The 25800-nt window shown below is 35.9% G+C and overlaps 1 protein-coding gene across 11 annotated transcripts in view; it reads left to right on the top strand.

Annotated features, from left to right (window-relative positions):
* The window catches only part of DGLUCY (D-glutamate cyclase), a 46466-nt gene that overhangs the window by 541 nt on the left and 20125 nt on the right, over positions 1-25800 (top strand). For 2 of the 11 annotated variants that reach the window (XM_026079473.1, XM_026079472.1), the window contains exons 2-9: positions 4602-4846; positions 9476-9526; positions 14523-14598; positions 18227-18338; positions 21024-21177; positions 21879-22077; positions 23777-23927; positions 25445-25567. In XM_026079473.1, the coding sequence (XP_025935258.1) occupies positions 18236-18338; positions 21024-21177; positions 21879-22077; positions 23777-23927; positions 25445-25567 (730 nt within the window). In that variant the 5' untranslated portion in view covers positions 4602-4846; positions 9476-9526; positions 14523-14598; positions 18227-18235. The other 9 variants (XM_026079477.1, XM_026079475.1, XM_026079481.1 and 6 more) reach the window with 7 other exon arrangements.

Raw genomic sequence — 25800 nt, 5'->3', positions numbered from 1 at the left:
GCGCGGGTGAGGAGGCGCCTTTGAACTACGCCGTGTCGCCCGGCGGGGCCCCGAGCTCAGCGCTACCGGCGCTGCCGGGCACCCGGCGTTGTCCTGGTGTCGGGAAGCTGCCCGGACTGAATTTACTCGAAGATAAGACAACCTTTGTAGTAGCTGAAAGGTCAGAAGGAGCAGAGGAGGTTGGTTAGGTGCACTGGTGCAGGGCGTGTTTGTCACCGGGTCTCTGCCTCGGTCTGTCATGAGGTAAATGTAGAGAGAAGCCACTACATGAGCGTACTGCTTCGCATAACTTGGTGCATTTTCATTGGTCCCAATTACTGTTTGGGCACAGTGTTCCAATAGTGACTTTTTATTCATCTTTAAGGAAAAAAATCCTGGTGTTTTGAGTCATGTTAGGCCTGTATCTCATCTAAGCCTCTCTCATGTTTTGGAAGCAATCTGCTTCCTCTAAAGCTGTCTACCGTTTCCTACTGATCCTGAGGCAGATTACACAAATTACTTTTCCTTCCATTTCTTATTTACAGTAATTCATGACCTGTTTTTTCTGAATGCTGTTGGTTCCTATTCGCATTTTTCTCCTTAGAGACTTTATAACAAGATGCTAATTTGTAATGCCCTGTCACATATAGTAGCTGTATTCAGGCATAGCATTTGACTCTGGTACAACAAACACCAGTGAAATAAAATGTCTTCTGTTAATCTGTTATTCATATTCCAGTATTATATATTTGTGTGTGTGTATTTGTACACAAAATATATGTGATATATATGTGTATTTGCACATAAATATACACACATTGCTACAGTTTCCTCAAGGAATACTGATTTGAACTTCTTAAAGTTGATAGCTTTCTACTATAATATTGTTTAAATGCCAAGTCTTGTTTTTAATTTTCTATAATTTTTTTCAGAAATTAAAATGTCTAAGAGTTTCTTAGTATTCCTGGTTAGACAGAGATAAGACTGCAGGTATTCTGTTCAGGTACCTCCCTGTCGCACATGGTACACACATAACTTCACTGGGAGTGTCCATCTAATTACTGCCTTCTGACTCTATGTTATCAGTACTGTTAATATAGAAAGTTTGATCATAGAAGATATTTTCAAACTGAAAAATAATTAACTATTTTTTTCACTTGATTTTAGAAGGCTCTCTATTGCAGAGACAGTAAATGTTACATCAGCATACTATTTTATTGAATTGCAGTAGGGAAAATGTAATGAAAGTCTAAAATGAAATGCTAAAGTTAGTTCTTAGATTAAATTTTTGCATCTGTGTAACCTTAATGGCTCCTTTGTACAGTGGGGAGTGTCAGCTTTATTTCTTCTCTACCAGGAGTAACAGCTGTTCCTGGTTATTCTTTGACCTAGGTGTTGTATCTTAAGAGTCTGGTGCAATATGTCATCTGTAGACTACACTTTGGACTGCCAGTCCCAGACAGCCTCAGAAGAGAAAAACTGAAACCCATCTCCACTCTGTCCCTTACTAGCCCTTAGTACTAGTAGAGCTGGCAATGAATCCAACAGCTGCAAAGAGTCTAAGATCTTGATTTTGGATGTCCATAGTTGGCAGGCTTTATCTGCTTGTTTGCCTCAGGCTGAATCCTTCTTTTTTCTCCTTTTAAGTTTCAGCTAAAATGTAAAGTGATTTAACAACTTCAAAGTATGAGGAGGTAATCCTTAAAAACCAAAACAAAAACAGGGTTAGTGGTCCATTGTGGTAGCTCCTGACTATGGATATAGCAAGACATAGTGATTACCCTGTATTCAGGTTTTTTAAGTTGTGACTGGGTTTGGAATTACATGGTCTTATTGGGCTTGGACTTAAATGAAATGACAGGTCAGGGACCCTCTGATTTGCTTGCATGTTGGAAGAAATAGCTGAGCAACATGGTTATTCCATAAAAAAAATTAAAACTTTTACATAAAAATCCCTCTAGTGTTATAATATTTTTTGCAATGCAAAATACAATTGCAAATGCAATATTTTTTGCAACCTAAAAAACAGCCCTATGGAAAACTTGAAATAGTCCTACCTTTTGACATACATTAAGACAAAAGGGCTACACTTATGCAATCCTAAAGCTCCTGTCCGTGTTCCATGAGTACAAGACCATGCTCAAATTCTCATTTCAGCTGAGCTTTCAGGAACACCAGAGGATTAAACTTGGTCCTATGCTACATTTGATTTGAGAGTGGATCCAGCTCCAGTGGAACAGTCCAGACATAGTGAGCTCCATCACCTTTATATTTGAAGTAATATGACATCGGTTTGTGGTCATTTTAAAAAGGACACAGTATTGTCAGCCATAAGGGTGGATAGGATTTACATGTAGGTGGAAATATACAGTAACAGTAAATAAAACAGATTAGGACTCATTCTCTGGATTTCAGGGCAAGTGGCATGGCATGTGCACGGCTACATTCTTTCCCCTTCAAAACAGGGTGGCCTTTTCTACACTGCTTAATGGGTTTAGACATACTGCAAACAGTTACTGGCCCATGCTAGTGCCAGGACATTGTCTGGGGCCAAAACCATACCAGAAAACATGCCAGCAGTCAGAAGTACAGATCAGCATGTGCCAGCGCTCAGGTTCTGTCTTCGTCCCATTTAGATTACTGACACGGACATTGTCACAGAGACAGATGAGGGAGGAAATACGGCTTGAGCCTGCAGCTAAAGCTAGAACCTTAAACTTAGTACAGAAACAGTGATGGACTGTAGATGCACAGGGAGAACAGAATAGTCTATAAGATTTATAGTTTGGAGAAATAAAGTCATCCTTGCTATATAAACTGTGCTCTTGGAAGTGCAGCTCTGAGTGCAATTTAACTAACTGAAAATGTCATTTGCACTTTAAATACTCATTTATATGTGTGCTGAAAGAACACTATTTAGCACGATCGTGCTTTCAATAAATTACCTCTGCAATGTTAAAAGGAAAAGAAATATTTGGTATAAAAACAATTAAAAACTACAGGGTGATGTAGAGCAACTCTCTAGTGTAGATGTAATTTTTTTGAAATAGAATTTTCAAACTGGGCTGATATTTGTGTGACCTGACAGGTCGATCAACCAACAGTTCAGTGTTTGGGCTGAGTGTGTGCTGCAAGTTTGGGAACATAAGAGTAACAGAGTTCTAAACATAGAATGTCCCTTCTCTGCCCCGTAACACAACTCTTTAAAAGTATCTATGTTTACTTGTCATTCCTCATTGTGAAGAGAGAGAAAAAAAATGTGGAAAATACCCACATGGAAAGATGTTATTGAACTTCCTCTAAGAAAAAGTGTCACAACATTTTGGTTTTGGTTCTAAAAGAGGTAGTGTGCCAAGCTAGTTTGAGGGCTGAGGTGAAATGCTCAGTATGAAGACTTCTGAGAGGAAAGAAGAAAATGAGTGCTTCTGCTGCACACTTCCAGGATGTTACTGCTTTACAGTTTTGATTTACTTTCTTCCTAATGGGGAGCTGCATATTCTGTTTCTATGGAGCTGAAATTGGAGGCATCTAGCACTTTCTTACGGTCATTGAATTCTTACCAAAATAGGTGTAATTTTCGAAGTAGAAATGTTGGAAAGCCAGATGATACAAGTCGTTCCCCTTAATAACTCCACAGAGAACATTAACAGAGCAAGGGAAAAGAAAGATAAAATTTTGGAATCTAAGAAATAAATTTAGGGAGGGACTCCCCATGAAAGACATGATAACATGAAACACAGCTTTTGAGTGCAATTTTAGTACAGATGCAATTTTAGTATAGTAATAGGACTAATTTCTAGTTTACATACAGTCTGTGTTTGAATAAGCTTTTTTTAATCTGCAGTTGAACATTTTGTGCTTGATAACTGTCAGAAAAGTAGATGGGGTAGGTAAATTTGCTGTTTAAAGCATTTTTTTGTATGAAACTGGTCTGGCCAACAGTTTTATCTCTCTAAAACCGCTTAGTGTCATACCATGAAAGGAGAAGTTATGCTAAGCATCCAAGCCTAATAATTCTTTCAACGGAAGTGGTACAGCTCTGTCAGGAAATGGATCGTTTCTTGAAAGATTGAATATAAGTGATGAGGATGTGTCACTGATTCTAGGCTTACATCTTTGCATCAAAATGAATTTCTTAGATTAAACTAAGACCTGTTTCAATATGTATTCATTTCTTCACTGAAAATTCATTTGTTTATTTTCTCAGTTACTATACAGTTAAAACTGCTGTTACAGACAACATTTTCAGAAGTTTAATTGTTAAAAATTTCTGTGTCTATAAAAGAGAAACAATAAAAATATTTGTTATGTTAGTTGCTTTCTGGTGAGGAAAAAAGAAAATGAATGAACAATATTGGGAGAGAAAAGGAAGCAGTACCATCTAATAAAACAAATAGTGGCTCATTTCAGTTTCTGATCTGCTCAAATGCTTAAGCTAGGCAAGACAGAGATGGAATTTCTAGTTAATACAAAGAATTGACTTTTGGATTCTAGTTCTCAGTCACAGGGATGCTATTTTCAGATTTGTTGTAAGAAATGCAGAGGACTGTAGTTCATACTGTTATTATTAAACCTCCAAGTAATACTGACTGCTATGTAATTAAATTCAAAATCCTTTTCAGAAGACTCATCTGTGAATTCACACTATTTTGAAAATTGACTGTAAACTTTAGAGAAGGCAACTTTAAAAAGGAGAAGCTAATCAACATGATCTGAAAGCTAGAGATGAGGAAATTAAAACTTTTAACTCACCATGGAGACCATGAGTACATCCTGATACTTGCAGAAGCCATGCATCTGCTCTCCACCCCCTAAAGAAGGAAGCAAAACCATGAGAAAAAAAGTGATTAACTGGCAGAGTTTAAAGGTATGCATTCTAGTTTTTAGAGATCCTACAGAAAAGGAGAGAAGCTAAAAGAAGTGCCACATAAAATGAAGAAAAGGGGAAAAGTCAGTTTTTGAAAGGCATAAATGAAAACTTTTAAGTTTAGCTTTCTATTGCTGACAAATTTAAAAATACTGCATCTGTTGAATTACCAGAGAGCAAAAAAGAGGATTAACAAGTCGAACAATATTGCAGAGATTCCTTTATTCCTTTTTCCTTTACCTCAAAGTTATGCAGCTATTGATTTTAAAACTATTCTTTTAACGACTGAAAAAATGAGATGCTCCCATGAATTGGAATATCAGAAGAGCAAATCCGAAAATGGATGGATAAATTAAAAGCAATATGTTCCAGATTCAGGTGGTGTACCTCCAGGAATTTGGAAGGAACTTGGAATAAAACTGCTGACCTCCTCAGAAAAAAATATGAAAACTCCTGTTAGTTGCAAGTATTATACCAGATGGGTGGAGGGCACCTCTTAACGTAGTGTAATATACTATAATATGATTTCATATAAGCAGCATTACAACTAAAAAATCTCTTTAAAAGGCCCAAGAGGTGTTCTGAGAAAGATTTGAAAGATTAGCTTTAGTTTTAAAACACCAAAAAATTAAAATGGATAATAAAAACAGTAGCTAAACATGATGCCATGAACACACCAGAGATAAAATATTACTATAAAAAATCAGGTAATGAGAAATAGATGGCTGAATTATAATTTTTCAGTATATCCAAAAAAATTGGGGATTTTAACTGAAGTTGAATAATTGACACTAGCACTGTAAATTGTATGACTTAGAAGCAGAACTAATGAGCAGCTGATATTCCTGCAGTTCTATAATTTTGTTACTGGAATTCTTGAACATTTCATTCCATCCTGATTTATTGGGATATAGGATGCAGATGAAGGTGATTCTAGCTCAGCATCCTTGTCTCCAGCGGTTGTGTAGCATCATGACATCCTGTGGCAAGGAACTTCTACAGTTTAACTATGCTTTGTTATGAATAAAGGCCTCTGTTTGTTTGCTTTGACTTTGCTGTTTGCTAGTTTCATCTCATGAGCCCTAACTAGCTGAAAAGAAGATATAGTGAAGAATTTTTATCTTTTATCTCTTCTATGCTATGCAGTCTTTTCTGTTGGATCTGCCACTATAGCATAAGTCAAACCCAGCAAGTTGAAGCACTAATTCCCCCCTACTCAAAATGTTCAGTAAGATATCTACTGTAAGCATAGGATATGCATCAGCACTAGGAGAGCTTTGAGCTTTCAGTAATCCATTCAGAGTCTCATTTCTTCCATCTTTCTTAGGTAAAGGGCTTACAGGGGAAACAAAACTTATTTAGATGTTAGAATCCTTGGTTTCAATACACCCCTGTCTTTTCATGGATCTTTTCTCTTCTGATGTGAAGTGTTTGCTGTGACAGTCTTTTGAGAGGATGTCAGAACCCCTGTTTGTCAGAAAGCATTTTATATTCCTTTTGTAAAGTCCTCAAGATTTGCATTTTCTCAGAAGTGTTAACCTTCCATGCACAGAAACGTCCCTTAAAGCAATGTTCCTCTGGCTGTCATTGAGTAAGTCTGGCTAGGAGTGAAGTTTGGCTTCTCTCTCCCTAAACATGTCACATCCAAAGATATTTTTCTGTTGTGACTGCCTGTTAATATATTGTTACACATAGTTTATGGAACAGTGCAGCAATGAGGATTTTTTTGACATTGTAAATAACTTCATTAACTCTGAGTTACTTCCAGTGCCACCATCCCCAGCATCTTCTGTGATTTATGAAGATTTAAACTAATATCAGGTCTCTCGCTTCAAAGGAACGCTCACAGACATTTTCATTCAGCCAGATTTTGTTACACCAAATCCACCATGTCATTACAGAAAAAGTGACCTGTTTCTCTTTGGATTCAGCGCTGCCTTCCTAGTACTGTAGTGAAATGCAGTGGATGTTCGCATCTTCAATATGTGAAGTCAAATGAGGTGAACCCTGTAGATTCTTACAATTCCTAGCAATAAACAGTGAAAGTAGGGTATCATTTCAACTTAATCATTCATTTCTCAGAGTAACATGCATCTGAAACCTGGCCTTCTGATGTCTTCCCACCACAAATTTTGGTTTTGGGTGGTAGTAAGTTATTGTTAGATGCTTTATATTATTTCCTCCAAGTCTTTAGATAATGAATTAGTAAAACTATCTGATTGAAAACAGTGGACAAGTTTGAACTACTGTTTTGGTTTATGCATTAGACAAAACAACTGCTTTTGGATAGCAAGTACCAAAGCAACTATTCAAATTATAAATCATTTTTGGCTGGACATGAATGTGTGATGTTCATTGCAATCCTGGAGCACTGTCCTTTGATTATAGGGAGTAGCTTAAGGGGAGCTCTACAGAAATCATGAGACCTTCTGTGCTTTTGTCAAACACAGAATTAGTGTTAATGCCATATTTAATCTTGTGTCTCAGGACAGGATCTTGGTTTTTGTAACCTCTTATGTACCCTTTTTGACTTCAGATGTCCCCTGAAAAAGTAATCATTCCTCTTCTAAGACAACAGTCACCTATTCTTCCTTGTGCCTCTCATTTTCTCTGCACAAGAAGATGCCTTCTCACCCCATCCACATGCCCCAGGAGAGCAGCTTTCTCTCCCCACTCCCTGCCTCTGCTGCAATAGCAGCAACATTCAGTTGTATTCGATTATAGATTCAAGGATGTTATTGTCATAGTTGCAGGTCATGCTGAGCATCTGCACATCATCACTGGTCTCTCATAATTTTTCCCTTTAATGCATCTATTCACAGTGCATCCACGTATAGATGAGGGTTTGGGCCACAGTTCAGTCTATATTGGTCCTTTTTATTTGGTTGTTCTGTTTGGTTTTGGAAACTTTATTCCTGTTGAGCTACTGAAAAGTAATGGATACAGAAATCATACTGCCTTATTAAAACAGAGCATTATTTATAAATAACAGTAAAAGCAAAATATTTATAGAAGAGAAAGTCTACCTATCCATCTTATTTGTAATATTACTATCTCCTGTTTGTAGGATCCTCACTGCTAATCTTTAGATATTTACTTCAGAGAGGCTTACCTCTAGTCTTTCCTGGTTATTTTTGTCTTACATCTATTTATTAAGTCTAAATATTCATGCAGTAAATATCTCAGCATTCGGATTACCTACAATATTCATCAGGTATTACAGAGAAGGCACAATTTTATTCTGAATTACTATAAGAAGATCTAAATTAATTTAAAATGTTATTTTAAATGTGGTATTGTGTGTTAGAGGCTATCTTCAGTGGAAGGTTCAATATATAATGGAAAATATATGGTTATGGTTTTAGTCACAGGACAAGTGTTCAGTGGAGGTGTGAGATTACATCTCATTGCAGTAATGCTGAAGAGTCCTAGCTATAGATTAGCATCCCTTTGTGTGGAACAATATACAGGCCCCCCAAAATTTCTCATTAATGTGCTTTGATGAAAGCTCCTAGAGCACAACTGAGAATTGGGAAAACTTTGACTTCTTCACTGAAGCTGATAATTACTCTGATACTAGTTCACCATGAAAAATACATATCAGGAGCAAAGTAGGCCATCTGTAAGCATGGTACCGTCTCTACTCCTGTTCAAGAAAGACATTTGAGATGTGTGACTCCTGCACAATTCATGAACCCAAGGTCACACAATTTAGATGCATTTCATTTTTGTAAATATTCTTAGCTATTTTTAATGTACATAGATTATATCCTAAACAATGCCTGCTCAATACACTTTGTTTTGCATACTTTCTTTTGTATACTTGGTAACCATAGAAAAGTCACATGCAGGTCATTCTATCCTTTGAACTGTAAGATATTCATTCTGGGCTGTCTTGTATTCTGTTAAATTTATGCAGTCTTGAAATAACTGTATTTAATTGGGAACAGTTTGCTTTTACATGATCAACCATGGAATGAGTGCATGTACATACACACATATATACATACATGCATGCACACACACTTTTTTTTTTTTTTTTTTTTGGCCTAGAGTTTGAAACCAAGTACTTGTTTTAATAGTTTCCTTCTTCAAAAGGAGTGGAAAATATTGCGTAATATTTTCCAGACTGAAGCTGGATCTACTTGGAATAGTTACTTTCTAAACTTTCCAGTAAATGGAAAAAAAAAAAAGCACATTTATTTTTTGCTTAGGAGGACACAGATTTGTTAGTTCTTATATGTGATTTCATATTCTTTATATGCCTTCTGGTAAAGTCAAGCAAGGAAGTCTCACTTCTTTCCAATCTTGTATTTTTATGCTCCAGTGAACTTATGTTATTTCTGAGTATTCTTTCACAGACAGAGTGATCATATATCTCATATATTTGCAGTTTTAAGTGCTTGCTAGATTCAAAATTAGCCTTGTATACCAAAATGTCTATGTCAAAGTCTTTTAGTCTACAAAAACAAATAGTATAAGAATAGAGAAGAGATTTCTCCTGGGGAAAATAGGGAAACCTACTCTGTCGGTAGAGATGGACTTTCAAAGTCATTAGCTACCATCATCTTTTCAAATGTTTTGGAACGAACAAATTAGTGATAACTTTTTTTTTCTTTTTTTAAACAGCAATCCTCTCCTAGTGTTCCTCAGTCTGACTGGATATCACACAAGGTTCTAGTAAGTCATGCCTGTTCATCTTCCTTTTAGCTGGTTAAAATCCTCTATCTCTTTCTGTAGTGAGAAACGCCATCACAGTCTATATTCAAATTATAATGCTCTTCTATTTTTTTGTGTTATTAAAAATACTCCTTGATACATATACCCTGCTCTATATGCAATTGTTTGTTTATTTCCAAGTAGCTGGGTGCCTTACCTGTTTTGCTGATTTATATTTTTCTATCCAGAAATGCCAGTCTTAAAGATTCAGTCCATTTTCAGAAGTCTAGGTGGTCCCAAAAAGAGGGTCTTCATATTAATTGTATTAAAACAGAAGCTAACTAAATAAGCCTAGCTTTGAACTAAATTCCCTCCTCCCTTGCCTTCCCCACATCAAAAGCCCATACGCTTACTTAATCCTTTGGAGACAGAAACCATAGGTTTTCACAGTTCAGTTTTTGCAAATGTAAATGCTCTATTTATTTCTAATTATACTTTTAAACTTGGAGCCCATTAATGCAAGCTGATGAGTGCTCTTCATTTCCCTTGCCTTTTTGTACTGCAGATACTGTCTGGCCCTGGTTTGGGACAAATCTGTGTCAGTAATAGCTAGTTCATCGTATTCAGAGCACTGTTCTAAGACACTCATCTCAAAAGTGTATATGTTTATGATTAAAGGAGTGTTTGTAGACTGCACTCTAATATAAAAGCAGTTGAGTTAGCTTTAAATATGTTAGTTTTTGGAACCGGAATAAAACAGTTCATGTAAAATACTTGGCTTTTGTATCAAGACAGTTTCCCAAGTAAATTCATTCAGGAGATAGCTACTGCTATCTATACAGTATGCTGCAAACTGTAGTTATATATGATAAAGTCCACTGCTTGGCTGTCAGTTTTTATGCTAACCTTTAAAAACAAAGAAATCACCCTTAGCTCAAGAAGGTCGTGAACCACAAATCATGGATATACCAGGCAAGTTTGGTCAAACGTTTGCTTTCATTTTAAACTCTTTCTTAGATACGCACGGTTGGTCACTGTCAAAATCAGTACACTGGGCTTGATGTAGCTTTAGTCTTATCCTTGTTCTAAAGATATTTTGCATTATTTGGACTTTATTCATGTATTAATCCACACTACAAAACCCTTAAGGCACTGTGGTTTAATGGAAACTGAAAATCCTGTTCAGAGGAGGAGGAAAGTTCAGTCAGATCAAAATATAACACTCAAATAAGCCAAAAGTGTGTTCCCCTTTGGGGGAAAAAAAAATGTTTAGCACATTCTCCATACTTGGGATATATATTTGTTATGTGAACATTTTCAAAGAACAAGAATGATTATTCAGAACTTGACATCTTAAAGCACCTCCTAAATAGAAGATACTGAATTTTTAGGCATGTTGTTGCAATTGCCTATCTGGCATGTAGTGAAACACAAAAAGGAGCAATAGTTGGTAAGCAGGGAAAAAAAAAAAAAGAGCTAAAACTTATTTCTGAACTATGAGGTTCATCAGTACTAATTATAACTTACTTTATATCAAGGGTGTTAGCTGGCCCCATACATGTATTTATTTATAAAAAGCACATGTATTACTTATATCTTTTCCTGTCCATAATACAGGAAATGTTTAAGCACTTCACCCGTCCTGGACTCAACAGGACTACTTCTTCACTTATATCTATTACTTACTCTATTAATGCTCATAGAAGTATTATAGGTTTGAGGCCTGAGACTATAAGGACTGAGACAAGGTTTTATGCATATTACAGTAGCCATTTCTAGGAATCCAATGATTAAACTTATAAACTAAATAGCTTAAATTTTTTCTGTATTTTTTCTGTACAAAAGATGGGCTCAAACCTGAATTTACATGTTGTCTTATCTCTAAAAATTGAATTTTGGAGGTTGAGCATACCAAGATACAATCTCTATAGCTCACCTCTTTTAAAAATATGAAATGGGGCAATAGATGCTTAAGACATTTTCAGCCCTTAGCTTCTTATTGTTTGGTAATGAAAATCAAAATGATGACAGTTACGTCTCTTTCAAGTCAGCTAACTGATGCTGCAGCATTATGAGTCATCTCTAACACTGAGCTGCTTTTTAAAAAGATAATTTTATGGTGCTAAAAGGTATGAGATTGACAGTCCTGCAGGTCTTATTCTATTTACCCTCAGAACATAGGGAAAAGGAATAAAAGCTGAGGATTAATTCTGTGGGATAAAAATACGAACTGTATATTCTTTCAACTTCTTGAGCTCTTTGCTGAAATTGCATGTGAAGGCGATGGTTTGAGATATTGACTCTGTCTGGTGTAACTGCATTATAATGCTAGCRCATTGTATAAGCCACTGAATAGCCAACAGTGACAGCATTTAATCATCAGATATCTGATCTAGTCTGTAACTGGAAACTTGCATGAGAAGTTCCCTCACTGCCAATACTCTGAGCCTTCCATTTTCTCCCTTTTAAAAGAATGTTTATTGATATAAAGAGCTGGCATACAGTTCTGCCTGCAGAACCAGCACAGGCTGAAAGGTCAGCATAAAACAGCATTCCTCTTGCAGGTCTGCATTTTTCTTCAATTTATTCTCTGTTTGCATGTGCCAAAGTGCTGTGTTAGCATTTCATACCTAAACAATAATACCAGTTTAGGTTCAGAAGTCTATTTATATCTCACTAAAGGATTTAGGTCAGGTGCTTTTGGGGTATACAGTGATATTCAAGAAGATCCTTTTAATGCAGAAGCAGGACAAGCTGCTGCTAACTAACAGTGCTGAATGTTAAAACTAATATATTGCAGAATTCCAAAACATAAAATATGAAACAACCATTGCTTTTGGGAAGGATATAGAATGGGGAAAATATTATGCTTAACGTTGGGTGTCTCCAAGCAGGATTGTCTTCTGTGTCTGTTGAAATCTGTGGGCTTTTTGCCCCTGCTTTTGCCCCCGCTTACCCTTTTCTTTGCCTTCCTTTTGCCTTTCCCCTCGTTTTATTTCGTGAAATTGCTTGATACTTGTAAAGGTGAAGCAGTCACACTGACACTTTGGAATGATATTTTAAGCCTTTTTAGTTACATAAGTTTTTTTGCATTTTTATCTGGTGTAACTTAGCACAGCTGTATGTGGACACACCCACTACATCTCAAAGTGTAATCTTTCTGACAGTTAGATGACATTTCTCCATTTTCTTGTGTAATGAATAATTTACAATATGGGCCTTGAAAGAATCTACACTCATATTTAAACATCTGTAAAATTTACAGATCCACTTTTCATTTTGAAAGCTCTACGGCAATGCAAAATGTTTCACTCGCTCCACTTCCTTCTTTTTCAGTTTATCTAAAGAGATTATAATCTACAGATTATAAACATTCTTTATAAAATATAGCTCAATCAACAATTTAATGTAAAGATAGATATTTCAGCAAGGCTAGCTGGTGGTTCTGCTGTCAAATTTCATGAGGTGCAATGGAGGAATTAATGAGAAAAAGAGAAAAAGTACACTTAATCCAAGCTTATCATCTTTAGTATTTATAAGGGATATATATATACACATACATACACCCCCACACACATATATTTATGTATGTATCTTGAGAGATATAGGTATATGAATTTGAGACTCTGAGGAGTCTGAATCTTACAAGTCTAGAAACCATTTATGCATTCAATATTTATGGTGTTTTATGGTTTATAAAGTTAGATTATATTATGTCAGTGATACTGAGAAAAGGAAAAGCTAGTTTAAGGTTGAAAAGTCATACAGCTGAGAGATACAAGCATGTAAATAAAAGAGAGCTAATGAGGAGAGAGAAAGTGTCCAAATCCCATATTGCCACAGGGTACAGTCAGACAGAACAAAGAAACAAGCTCTCAGAGGGTGATTCCAGCTTGGAGATGAGGAGACAGAGGTCTGAGCTGAGGGAGGAAAAAAAGTAGAGACAGAGGCATACTGTAGACAAAACGAGAGGGATAGAGCTCAGGAAATACCCCAGGACATACGAACAATGAGATGATATGAGGAAGACTACTCTGTTGGTCATCCAAGTCAGCTGAGACAGCCTCATTGTTAGATCTAGTCTAGAACTGCATTTTTCTTGCTTCATGTTGGGTTGAGGATTATTTGGAAAAGGTGGAGGACATTAGTGAGTATTGCTGTTGAATATTTAACTGTTACCTTGTTATACAGTAACTAACTTTGTTACCAGACAAGGCTTAAAGATAGAAACTAGCAAATCTTTTAAGTGATCTGACAAGCAAGAGTACTCCTCCTCAAAGCGCTGTTTTTGTTTTTGTTTTAAAACAGGATGAAGTGACACCCTCTCAACGTGCCTTTTACCAGGCATGAGTTGTGGGATTCAGAATAAATGCAGCATGTTCTTTACAATCCATTGTAAAGAACAGGCTTGGAACCAGTAACATTATAATCATGTCAGTAGAGATCAGCATTTCATTGCACACAGGAACCAGTACTCAACTAGTGTGCTGAGAAGGGCATGTGAAAATAGTTAATGACTTAGAGCTTCTCACTGTAACAATTTATCACACTTCCTGAATATCAAAGCATTCAGTCTCCGTATCTGGCCTTCCTGAAAATTGTTGTCTGGGTAATGGGATACTCTATAAATCAGCAGGGCAAAATCATCATATTGTATGCATCTGCCTACTCCATTGAAGTCAGTGGAGCTACACAGATGTATAGTAAATTAAGATGTCACGTAATATTTTGTGTTACTTAGTAAAATCAGACTCAAGATCTGTTTAGAATTTTTTCCAAAACATGGTACATGTCTGTACTTCCTGGCTGCCACTGTGATGCAAAGAAAACCTTTTTTCCTAAATATATATCTTTTTAAAATAATGTCATTTCTGTGCAGTGCTGTTTCTGACAAGTCAATTTATTATTTTAAACTAATGATATGGCATATGCCATACCACCCTCATTGTCTAATCATGCAGCTCAGTATAAATGATTATATTTTCATTGATTCTTATAGGTAATTATCTCTTTCCAGCTTTGAAGCTCCGTCGTCCTTGTCAAGATCTATAAGTGCAGCTCAGAATATGATAGTGCCCACAGCTCAATAGAGGGTAAGTACCATTTTAATGTGTCAGACAGCAGTATATTTTAATAACCAGTCATTAAAGTTTAATATGTAAAACTCAAAATACACATGAAATATGTTGAGTCTTCAAATAAACCTCTAAGACAAATATTTATTGAGCTTCTAATATGGTACAGCATGTTTAAGAAAGGGTCCTTTAAAAGTGATCTTGACACCTCAATGCTATGAAGCTTTATAGTACAGGTCATCAGTATTGTAAGTCACACAGTCTGATTTGAGCAATGTGACTTAGAACAAAGTTTTTTTCAGACTGTGTGCTCTCAGTAGGAAATTTATCATTATGCAGGCAGTAAATGATCTGGTTTTCAAGTGCTAGTTGCCCAGGGCTATATCTAGCCTGCTTTTGAGGTTCGTTCTACTGAAGGTACCCAGACCAGAAAGCTAGATCTTAGTCATCCAATATGCACATCACATACAATGCCCTCAGGCACAACAGCTATCTCGTACGCCCTTGCAGCCTCTTCCGTTAAGGGCCTTTTCACACTTGTCTGTATCATAATCCAACATATCCCCATGAGAGTATTTTACCACTATTTAAAATTATCTCAGAACAGATTAAAAGGAGTTAAAAAACCTGTGCCAGAGACAGATCCTGATTTCTGCGCTGTCAGTCTTCCCAGCTCCTCTCCCGGGTTATGTTAGCAGCTATACCACGCAGTTTAGTTAGAGTGCTGCTTGAATGCCCCGTGAAGCCAGTCTGTACACTTCATTAAGCAGCCTGGTGGGATAAAGGGGAGAAGATACTGAAAGACCTGAGTTATCCTGGTACTTCTCCCCTGTTATTCCAAATAGGCCATGGTCATAGTGGCTCCAAGTATTTTCCAGGAGATCCTGAAAATGGTCAGAGAATCCAAACCTAAGGCTGCCCCCTAGCACTGGGAAACAACATGGTGCATAGAAACTAGCCATTGCTGAGGAAGTCAAATAGCAAATACTAGGTTTTGCAGTAAACATCTAACAGTTTTTAGCATCACTATCTAAATCTCGGGCCTAGTAAAGAAAAACATGAACATTCTCTAGTATTGACATTGTATAGGAAATACAGTGGTCTAAAGTTATAAAGGAGAATTTTAATACTATAGTTTTCACTACTTGAACAAAATCACCACAGGAACTTTAATGATAACAAATGGGCATAAGGTGGGTTTTCTCTCTCATCTGAAAGAGGTGAATCAGCCTGTTAATGTTTATACATGTCCTAACCAGTTCACAAGTAATATTTTGTTGCTTTGCAACTAGCTTCTGCTTTCACAAATAGGAACTACATGCCCAAGTACTTCTATAGGTACATACAGCCAGCATTTCAGCACTGCTGGTATTCACAGTCCTCTAGCTCAGTAGTCACTTACTCTTATATGAGCCTAAAACTTCTAGGCACCTAAATGTTTGCTAATTAAGTCCCATAGATACTTCCATTTCTGCTACTGGGCACACACAGAGTTTTCTGACAGCTACCAAAGGAAAATTTTCAACCAGTACCAGTTCACAACAGTGTTTCAGAATGCAAGGAGAAGTATTCCTACCTGTTGTAGCTATACATCTACCAATATGGTAGGTGTACCAATAAGGATGGTATCTGAATGTCTCAAAGGTTTTAAATGTAAGATGAAGAAAATTAGTTTTCTTAGCCCAACTTTTTGAGTGGGGAATCAGGCTTGCCCAACCTTAGCCTTGGTATTTGTGACAAAATAGCAAGCTGAAGACTGGTTTTGTCCCAAACCAGTCTCCTGAACTTCAGATGGTCTTCCAAATCCAAATGAACTAGTAGTTCTTAAGGCCATCAGTCTTACAGGGGATTTCAATGATAGTCAGAAATAAAGAAAAGCAATCTGAAAGAATCTAATGAAGACATCTTGAATTTTTATTAGGATCACTGTATTTGACTTGATACCTCTTGAACAAATAATACCAGATTAGTGTTAGAAATTCTTTTTGAAATAAGAATAATGTTTTTTAAATTGATACTTATAGGCATGGAATAGGTCTCAGCCACACCTCTAAATCCAAATTCTTGTTGTCTTTAAAGTGTGTATTTGGAATCATTCATGATTTTGTAATGAAGACTATTTTTTATGCAGCATACAGTCTGATATGTAGAAGCAGAAAGGATAGGATGAGTTGCAAAGTAGTAAGTTAAGAGTTCATAAAACAAAATCCAAAATGATTTCTTTTGGCTGACGATCTAAACATTTCAGAATTAAGAAATAAATGCTTCAGAGTCCAGATGCAAAGCTTGCTCTAAATTTCAGTGCACCCGACTTTACCTCTCAGAATTCTGCAAGCTTTCAGAAACATTTTGGACAGATAACATATGATGAAAGTGAAATTTCAGTCAAAGCATATCACTGCTTATACTCCAAGTAAAGTGAGGAATGAGTTGCTCAGAGGTATAAATTTTCACAATAAAATGGTTCATGTATTTTCCACTCCACTGTGGAAGTTACACCTTGTACCATCATAGTTATTATACAAAACACTGTGGATCTTTAACAGAAAAGTTAACTTTTTCTAGAAGTCCATAACATCTCATTGTATATTAATTTACTGGCTTCTTTTAAAAGAACAGCACAGCTTCTGTCTGGTTTATTACTTCTTAAGAGTGACATCAAGAATGGCTTCTTCTGAATTAAAGACAACCTTGGAGGTACCTTGGTAATTTGGTTGTTTGGAGGATAGCTCAGTTTCTTTTATTTGGAGCTGAACATAGTGATTAGAGAGACATGTTCTTTCCAAGTTGGACTTTGAAAAAGTGGCCAAGGTTGAAATCATAAGCAACCAAATTATTGTTTTATCCTGGTCCTTATTTTACTTTTTCCTACTCGTAATGCAACAAACTCCTCTTACTTTTTAGGTAGTTTAGACTAAGATAAAAACTTTGTGTGGACTTTGACTAGACTGCAGAAAAAAGATCTTTTCAATCTTCAAAAAATCTAAAAAGAGCCAGATATTGACTCTAATTAGGGTACTTATCTCTGTTTCTACTCCAGATTATATGGAAAATGACTTAAGCATCTATATGTCTGTTTTCTCAGTGGAAAAATAGCCACAGGAGTATTCATTTCTACATAATGAGTATTTGAGAAGTACAATAGATATGAAACATATTAAAATGAAATTTTCTGAGTATAATTCTCTTTCATGGCAAAGTTACACTGCTAATTGTCTAAAAACATTTTCAACAGAGAAGTAATATTGAAGATTGTAGCTTGGTTGGTTAATCCATTTGTGCTTTTGCAATTTTGAAGTAACAACAAATTTTCAAAAAGTGAATACTCTAGGAAATTAATATCTAACAAGGAAAAAAGAAAGGAAAAGGAAAAAACTCTGCATTTTATCCAGAATGATAAACTGCACTTCTCTGGCTGATTTATTGAAAGATTCAGTTTGAGTTTAATCATAAAATGTCAGTGAAATAACCCTTTGCCTTTTGGGTTCTAAATAAGAATTTCTCAGTGATAATAACCTTGGGGGGGCATGAGGAGGAAACTTAGTTAAGTTCTCCAGCAAATCTGAATTTAAAATGTTGAAAAAATATATATATATGTTTTGTGTCTTTGTGTCTAAATTTATAACAACAACATTCTTCTGTTAAGGCTGAAGAGATGCTTTTGACAGGAAACTTGAAATCTCTACTTCCCCAAGCACTAAGAAGAATAATTCGATGCAACAGACTTAGTATTAGTAATACTTCAGGAATGGCAGAGGGTAAGTAAATTTAAAAGTGTAAAAGTGGCTCCAGTTTAGATTCATGGCTGTTTTTCTTTTTTGTTTTTAAAGGAAGGTAGGAATACTGAAAGCACTGAAGTAAAACAGAGGAAAAAGTGGAGTTGACTTACATTCTTAAGTCACTTGGGTGTTTTTGAAATAACATTTTAAGCACCTGATGTTGTGTTCTTTAATCACAAGTCTACTTTAAAGAAAATATTTCATCCTACCTCTATAAAGTACATGGACTTTGTTTTCAAAACTGCCAGGTATCTCAGAGCTCCCCAGTTATGCCAGTGAGAAGTTATGGATGCAGAAAACATTTGAAAAATCTTTAACCAAATCTGGCTTCTCTTGCATACATATATTATCACATTTATAAGATGACATACTGTGTGCTTCACAGGAACCTTGCTTGACTTAGTGCCTAGCATACATTTTTGGAGAAGAACTAGAGGAATGTAATTGTAAAAGTGGTTTTCTGCTTCATTTGTTGCAGAAGTTGTACATTATTAACTTAGTGAGACTGGGAGTTACATGGGAGAGGGTAAGGATAGCTTTATATTTAGGTAACTGAATACCTTTCTGAAGAATTGACTTCTGTCTTGCATCTCTCACGGCTAGACTTTTACAGAAACAGAGAATTTTGTGTCATCATTCTGATCAACTTTAAAATATATCTTAATACAACTAAATCTACTGTGGCAAATAACTGATCAACAGAGCTGCGTATATTAGCTTGACTATAGTATAAGAATGTTAAGGGTCATTCAACAGAATCAGAGTGAGTCTTGTAATTATGGTTGCCTTTTCCATCAGTACAAAAGTTGAAAAATACTGATGGAAAATACTTTATAATGTTAATAATCTTCCTTCAATTTGCCCCAAATGTATTTCTAAATGTATGCACTGATGTGTTAGTTTTAAATGTGGTAGTTTCAACATTTGAAAAAACTGTTTACATACAAAACAACTTCAGACTTTTAACTATGAGCATACATGATACTATGAGCATTACATAATTCAATTACATCTTTTCATCTATAAAAAAGTGAGGATGGTTCTTAGGAGAAGTGATTCAGTTGTCTAGGAGTTATAACCAAGCTTCCTAACTTTATAGTACACCTGGAAGTTGCCTACAGATTCAGTACATCAGATGTGACTAGTATTTTAAATTCAGTGGTGCCTGAGTTGAATGCACTGACTAAAACCATAATTTTAGGAATTCTTGAATATCCTCAGCAAAGTAGAAAATACCTGTGGATTTCATAAGGGTGGCAGGTAATAAGGTTGAGGGGTAACTGAACGTAGTATTTTATTCAGTGTTAAATTTAATATGTTTATTTAACAAAAATGTATTTCTGTATTTAGCAATAAACTATTTCTGTATTTAGTAACTTTTGTTAGTAATAAAATGAATTTTTGTGCTGAGCACTCCCAGGAGAACAGTTTGTGGGCACATTCACTATGCAAATATGTGCTTACCTCAGTTTAAGCCTTTGCTTTGCTTTTTTCCTTCAGGAATAGAACTTTATTTTGGGGATTCTTGGACAATTTTGATCAAGAATATGATATTAAAATTCCTTCTCCGGGCTTTTAAAGTAGGTTATTGATTTCAGCTAATTGATTCCCTCTTGGATGACAGACTACTGTGATCTTTAGGAATGTGATAGATTCTACCCAGCCTCTTACTTGCCTATCTGATATCAGACACAGCAATAATTTTTTAAGTACAAATACAAGAGTTAAGGACCGTTAGTTTATATTTTTAAACACTACAGATTGGTTGTACTCCAAATTTCCTCTCAGTGCTTGGTCAGCTGGTATTGACATGCAGAACAAGTAAAATGGCTTTGGTATTAATGACTATTGTTCAGAATATATATATATATATTTGCTAAATAAATGAATGTGAGCTTTATCATTGATACTCACTGCAAAACTGCTAATGTCTTTAGAAGCTATTGCATGGTAGTAGTCAATAACCTTTTAAATTAAAGTTGATTCTCAAGTGAAGAAAGTGTAACAGGTCTGCTCACTTCACTCTTTTAAATTGGAACTAGTTGAAATGAATAAACTTTTGCCTGTCACACTGAATCTCAGTCTTGAGCTGTAATTTTGTCTGTTAAATTGCAGCCCAAAGTAAAATTCCATAGCCAACTAAAACTCTGAAAAATGGATAACATAATGACAGTATACCAGGAGCTTACTGATGGACTAGCCATGATATATAGCTTGACATTAAATAAAAATGGTGAAAGTGAGGTATACAGTAGCCTTTTTGTCAAGTCTGTGCTAAAATTTGCAAAGTAGAACATTTTCCTATAGAATATTAATATCCCAGGTTCTTTATTAAATTTCTGTTTAGCTCAAAGCAGTTGTACTGTTCTATTTTCTCACAGAAATGTTTATTAAAGGAATTATACAGTCTTCAGATTCTAGTACTGCCCATGCTTGCCAACTGTTTTAGCCAGGAACAATTTCACATACAGAGTACATCTAGCTGTGATTTTAAAGATATTTCAAACAGTTGCAGTGCAATTTGTTTATAGAGCTCTGAGTTTAAAATTTACTTCAGCTAATATTTTTATAGAACTGTTTACAGAACATCTATGCAGGTATGTTATTGTTTCATAAATAAAGAGTTGATTTAATAACCAGTCATTCCACCTTCCACAATTTCAGGCTATAAACAGGCAAATGTTGTGATTTTGCACAAATCGCTTGCTGATGACTTTGAAAAGTTTTGCCATGCAAACAAAGGGCCCCTTCCACTGCTGTACAGAAGCAAGCCAGGTGATTGGAAATGCCCTTCTCTGAGTAGTGATTCTGATATCAGGTAAATATGGAGTTCTCAAAGCTCTGAAATGAAGGCTGATGGTGATTAGAAGAAATCATTGTTCCAGAGAATAGCCTACTCATGCTGTTGTACATTTTGAACAAATTTCTTTTTGGGGGAGTTACGCATTTGAATTAAATCTATGCATGAGTATAACAGAATAGAAGCAGCCTGATCATCTTCTTGAGAAACTTGTTATCATAATTGTCAGTATTACAATGCAAAAGTGAATTTTTTTTTAATTTATAAAAATCTTGCTGTCTGAACCTGCAGAATTAAGTAATAGTGTTTTATCTCTTTTATTTAGTAGTAACACAGTCATGGTGATATTTGTAGTGTCTCTGGGATTTAAGAGATGTACTTCTGGAGCAAACACTAAAAGCAAGACTTAGAACAGCTCCCTAATTTTTAAATCTTTGAGACAAAATACCCACAAGGGACATTTACCTCTAAAACCTAGAAGATACAGACTTCTAACATGTTCAGTGTGCTGGCTTGTTTTTGTGAAGATGATGTTTTGGGATTTTGTGTGTGTGTATGTGTGTTTGTTTCGTGGTTACTCGGAAAGAAAAGAAAGGGATGAAATAGCCTCTATCTTGTGCTTTGATATTGGATTAATATCAATTCAAAGAATTTTTGTCATGCATCTTACTTTCAAAAAGTATGATAAAGCTGTGATAACTTTTTTTTCCCCCCATTAGAACTGACTGCCTACAGTACAGGTTATATGAGTATGGAGTTTGTACTGGATCTCTAAAAAGTCTAAAGGAGTATGCTGAACAACTCAAGGACATGGTGACTTTCTATTTAGGCTGCAGCTTTTCTTTTGAAAAAGCACTACAGAATGCTGGCATTCCTGTAAGAAATGTTGAGCAAAAGTGTAACGTAAGCATGTACAAGGTAAAAAATATATATATATATATATATTTATACATACACGTATACAAATAGTCTTTGTCATAGCCTTGTCTGAGTATTTATCCATATTCACATTAGGTGCATATGCTTATCACTCAAAATCTGGGCTTTTTTTCCTCTACCCTCATAGTACCTTTAGGAGTGTGCTAGTGCCAAATGCATGAATGTATAGAGTAAAATATGTCCAGCATCAGTTCAGTGCTTGTCTCAACTTTCTATGAAACTGAACTGGTTTGTTATTCATTTACAGTGACAAAGTTTTTGCCTGTGTGCCATGGTAGCCATTTCCTTAGGATTCTTTCTCCATTTCAATTGATGACCCATGCAGAATTCTGACCATCACCTTTCCACACGTCCCTCTCTCCACACCAGTTCCAGCATGCAGGAGAAGTGATTTTTATAATCCATGACAGAAGGAGTTTCTTCTGCATGTATGAAAGTCATGTTCTGGATTTTTCCTACAGCTGTAGAGCCTTTAAACTGCATATTTGGTATGAAGCCAGGCCAAAGCATGTAGGCCTCTGGGACAGATGTTTTTCCCAAACAGTTAAGATATGCTCCATGACATTTAAGATTGTAACTGTGCTCAGAAAATGTATAGTGTAGATTTTAGTGTAGGTGAAAGGCTTGGTATAATTCTGGCACCAGTAGGTAGACCCTTAACCTTAAAAACACTTAAGTACAGCTGCATGCTTTCTTCATAAAGTCAGTAGGCTGTTCTTCTAAACAAAGGTTTCTGTTGTTTTCAATGTTATGATTTGACAATCTTTTTGCTACATCACTGGTCAAAATGGAGAAGGAACAAATGTATCTCATACTGAGACCTTCTACCAAGCTTAAAAAAAACAACAACTATGTATCTGTGTATAACATTACAGAATTAGGAGACTATCACAGTTTATAGCACTTACATCAATACAGTAAAGAAATATACACTGTCCATTTCCTTAGTTACAGGTATAACATTTTATAATAAAAATTTCTTAACATTTCCTGTACAGCTCTTGATGTCTACATATCTTGCTTATTTTCAAATGCAACTTGGATATCAGGCATTTTGCTCTAAAAATCCATTCTACTTTATTTCTGAGTGGAAAAGACACATCAGCATCCCAGTCAGTAAGAATGATGAATTCCACAGATCCTTTTCTATAGGCACAAAAGTTTTTGTATCTGTGGAGCTTCCCCGCTGCTTCTATAGAAGTGGGTACTGTCAGCTACCAAGAATAGGAGTTCCTGACCCTTGCATGTTACAGAACATCGTAGTTTCCCTGAATTTCAGTACAGAGAATTGATTCAGACCAAATAGATTTGCCACTGTGTTACTTTTTATTAATTTTTCCCTCTCCATATAGGGATCACAGGGTTGTTTTCTGACAATATTCAGAATATACTGAGCTCACCATGCTGCATGGACTGAAATAAGAATTTAAACCTCAGCACATGCATAAAATTTTATAATGATTACATTAAGAAGCTCAAGGGTGGAATGTTTGGCTTCTGCAGTGCTGAATCTGACACACACACACTTGCCTGAGATGCTAAATGAAAGGGTTTTTTTGAAAAGGATTTAAATGAATGTTAATATGCAGCCTTTCTAAACTCAAATACGGCACAAATTTGAGACTTAAAGTATTAATATTCCTGCTAACACCTTGGATATTTTTTTTGAAACTATCAGACAGCTGTGCCTTGCTACAGTATTTCTACTTTTTGCTGCAACTTAGTAGTCACAATGAGACCTATTCCTGCAAACAAATTAGAAGCAACTGTGCTAGCAACCTCTGAATTAGAAGAATCCCATGGAGCACCGGTTCACATGGGTAACCCTGGTCAGTGTTTTTCATTTTTCATTCTGCGTGTGCTTTATTGTGTATAGAATTTGGAGGGGGACAGCAGCAGGGGAAGTGATGGGACTATGACAGCTGCACCAGTAAATTTAATATGTTTTAACCCTTTTCAGTGGTCCCAAACATGAATGGAAAAAATGTAGGTTTTTAATTAGCTAAACACAGAATTCTTGGATAAGAGATAGATGCCTGATGTAGATAAAGTAGTTATATTGGAGGGGTGGTTTTGGTAACTAGTCTAACCACATTTTTCAAGAGTGTATGCAACTTCATTTATGTGAATATTTGCTCATTGTCAAGGATCCCAGTGACAGAGTAGCAGTGATTGACAGCATGGGGAGATGTATGTGTGGATGCTTTGTGTCTTCACTTATGACTGCGAAAGTAAATGCTGCATTATATTTAAAATACTGGAATAGGATACATTGATCACACCACTCAGGACAGAAAAACAATGCATAGAGGGTTTAGAAATATGACAGGAATGATTAAAAAATCCAGCCCAAACAAATACAAGCTTATTCTCTGCAGGGGAAAATTGAGAGAATGATAAAATAGGATGTTGATGTTTAGGCTGGGGGCGGTGGGAAGAAGAATAAGGGGAACCTGTGAGATGAAGACAGAGGAGGGGAAGGTTTTTCATTGCAATGACAGAAATTTGTTAAAGAGCACTTTCATGTGCTGCATACACATAAGGATCACATTGCAGAACACAGAAGGGGATGGCACTGGTAACACTACCCCCCAGTAATATATCTGGTCAAAGTGCTTAGATTTGAGAAAACTAGTAATAAGTCATGATTTTGAGTAGAGCAACAAGATGATTAGGGAAATTAGGGCCTCCACTTAAAAAAAAAAAAAAAAAAAAGGGTAAATGATTGTGTATACAGATTACATAAATTCTGAAAAAGACAGTGGTACATTAGTGTCTGAAGAATGTAAAATGAGATGAAGAGAGCAAGTGCTTAGAATGACCCAGAATACTGTAAGTAGGTGTTTGAATAAAGCAAAAGACAGCTCAGTGAAAGCTGGATAACAGTGAGATCTAGTTACCTAACCCAGTGATGTGAAAGAGAGATTCCTTGTCTCTCCAGCTGAAGAATATATGAAGCTAAAGCAACAGAAAATGTGTTCTAGGAAGAACCCATTTTCCATTGCAATCATTTATTCTTGTTTGCCAGTGTTATGAATATAATTCTTCTGTTGTTGGAGAAGATACAATATCTTGGAAAAAAATCATCATACACACCTGGAATGTATTTTGCAACAAAATACAGTGAATACGTTTTTACTGATGTTGTCATGTACAAAAAAGGAAAAACAAGATGGCTCATGTTCTGGGGATATACACTCAAAGGCAACAAAATATGCCACTTAAGCAGGTTTTGCCACTGCTGTAATTCTAGCTCTGTCATTAAGTGGGGTTTGGGGTCCTCTCCCATTTATAATATTACTGCTTAATTGGAATGTACAGTGATTTTACTGTTAATTAATGGCAGGTTTGTTGGGAATACAAGATCTTTCCAAACCAGACTATGGAGATCCAGTTCATCTTCACCCTGGTGATATTCCAGTGTTTTGGGCCTGTGGAGTAACAGGAGTAGAAGCAATCATCAGCTGCAGTATGTACCATCTTTGGAGACTTTTTTTCTTTCAGTCATCCTTCAAATTTTATTTATTTGTTTAAAAATGTGCACTGAATAAGTTGATTGATTATCAGGCTTGATTTCCATTGCTCTACCCTAGAGTTAGCTAAAGACTATTTTCTATTGTGAGATACAGTTCCACCTTAAAGGAAGTTCTTGCTGAAATAATATATTTTTTGTGTGATTATTTTAATAGCAGAAATTTGAAG

Source organism: Apteryx rowi, unplaced genomic scaffold (assembly GCF_003343035.1).
Source record: "Apteryx rowi isolate R43461 unplaced genomic scaffold, aptRow1 scaffold_5, whole genome shotgun sequence".
Lineage (NCBI taxonomy): Eukaryota > Metazoa > Chordata > Aves > Apterygiformes > Apterygidae > Apteryx > Apteryx rowi.
This window is presented reverse-complemented; position numbering and strand designations above follow the sequence as displayed.